Raw genomic sequence first — 2,107 nt, forward strand, 5'->3', positions numbered from 1 at the left:
TTAGACCCCCAATATTTCCCCAAAGCCCCTAAAAGCAAAGTAAAAAAGAAAAATATTTAATAAAAAAATAATCAATAAAAAATAAAATATAAAAAAATTATAAAAAAATAAAGTAAAAAATATTTTAAAATGTTAAAAAAATAAAATAAAAAACATTTTCAGTTTTGGCCCGACAATTTTTTTATTTCGGTTTTGAAATTTCCATGTCGGTGCACCTCTAAGTGTTATCATCCGTAACACCTAATGCCTTACATAGTCTTTTCCTTTCATCAATGTAACACATGTTCCGTACCCCTTGTAGGGCTCAGCAACATCATCGGCATCATCGTGTACATATCCAGCAATGCGGGGGATCCCAGCGACAAGAAAGATGAAGATAAGAAGAACCATTACAACTACGGCTGGTCGTTTTATTTCGGCGCCTTGTCCTTCATCGTGGCCGAGACTATAGGAGTGTTGGCTGTAAATATTTACATTGAAAGGAACAAAGAGATCAGGTTTAAGTTGAAAAGGGAATTCCTCAAAAGCTTATCCTCCCCGTACGCCAGGATGCCAAGCTACAGGTACCGCAGGAGGAGGTCGAGGTCCAGCTCCCGCTCCACCGAAGCTTCTCCTTCTCGGGAAGTGTCCCCGGTTGGAATTAAATATGCCACGACCATTCCGATGGGCGAGATCTCCATGTACACACTTTCTAGGGAACCTTTGAAAATCACCACAGCGGCCAGTTTCAACCCGGACCAAGACGGCAATTTCATGCAAGTGCACAACTGCTTCCAGAAAGAACTGAAGGGAGGGTTCAACATCAACGTAGTTAATCGAAGGACCACCCCGGTTTGATTATGGATTGCTGATCCCGAGAGGATTTTATATAGAAAAAAGGAAAGCCACAAAAGTGGACATTCATGGAAAAGACGACCACAATGGTGCCACCAAAACCCCGAAGCAGTGTTACATGAAAGTGCTGCCTAAGGAAAAAGAGTACAGGAAGGATGGATAAGCTCGCGCTCCACACGCCCCCTTCCCAGAAGACAGTTGCAGTGGATTTGTGTCCTCCTAACCAAACGTTTGTAGACTCTGTTCATTGTTCGTTCCTTCCATACAAAGTATAAAGCTGTGCACTTTTGGTTTCCTGCGTCAGGAAGAACGCAGGAGATTCTGCTGGACATTAAAACGTTTTGTAAAGAAGAGTGGATTTGCCCTGAACTGCTTTTGCCTGAATAAGCCATGTTGAATTTGTATTGCCAACCCTGTTTTATTGTTTTTGAAGCTCCAAAGCAAAAAAACTTACCACTATGGCCTCCGCTTATAACTGGTGGATGATAGAATGAAAATAACTAAACAGAGTGCACGGGAGTCGGGACACTCTGCTTGCTGCACCTATGACTGGTTAGGATGATCAGTGGTACACGCACAATGAGATGCACTGGAAAAAGGTAGTCAACATATATGACTGGAGAGACTCAAGTGTTGATCTGTCTGGGTGGCCCAAGACAGACACTGTGGATTTTATGTTCAGCTCACTTGATTTCCCCCCCTTCTCCCGGTCTTTGTAGGAAAAACGCACAGACTGACCAGGCACTGCCCTACATATCTGGATCCTGACTGTTTGGAACTATGACTGTTACCATGAACAATGCTAAAACAGAATATAGGGGCCAATCTAATGCATATGCTGCATAATCAACTTACTAAAAAAAAAATGATACAACTCTACATGAAAAACACCAAAATCAACAACTATGGATTCAAAATAATATTAGAGAAAAGTGATACAAAAACAAAATCAAGGATTTTACATACTTTCTTGATTGAGAAAAAGAATTCCAAAAGACCAAATAACTGTTACAATGATGTAGCTCTCCCCATTGCCATGGATCTCATTTGTCCCCTTTTGGCTCGTATTATCTCAATGGGGACAAATAATAAATACAAAAAAAAAAAAGGACGTATTCTGTATTGTGAAGGTTAGACTTAAATTATCAAAGAATCCGATTAGGAAATCTGAACACATATAGACGGATCCGGAAATCCTTCGTATCTATAACACCCTTTTCACGCGATGTTTACCAATTTTGTACTTTTTTCAAGACTGTTCTTACATGGTTAC

At 40.4% G+C, this 2,107-nt stretch overlaps 1 protein-coding gene across 2 annotated transcripts in view; it reads left to right on the plus strand.

Annotated features, from left to right (window-relative positions):
• Window positions 1-984, plus strand: part of CACNG4 (calcium voltage-gated channel auxiliary subunit gamma 4) — a 32,644-nt gene extending 31,660 nt beyond the window's left edge. For both annotated transcript variants that reach the window (XM_018572953.1, XM_018572951.1), the window contains one exon: window positions 302-984. In XM_018572953.1, coding sequence (XP_018428455.1) covers window positions 302-837 — 536 coding nt within the window. In that variant the 3' untranslated portion in view covers window positions 838-984. The remainder of the gene's footprint in view (window positions 1-301) is intronic.
• The last annotated feature ends 1,123 nt before the right edge of the window (window positions 985-2,107 follow it).

The sequence above is a fragment of the Nanorana parkeri genome, unplaced genomic scaffold, assembly GCF_000935625.1.
Source record: "Nanorana parkeri isolate BGI_ZX_2015 unplaced genomic scaffold, ASM93562v1 scaffold2184, whole genome shotgun sequence".
NCBI lineage: Eukaryota > Metazoa > Chordata > Amphibia > Anura > Dicroglossidae > Nanorana > Nanorana parkeri.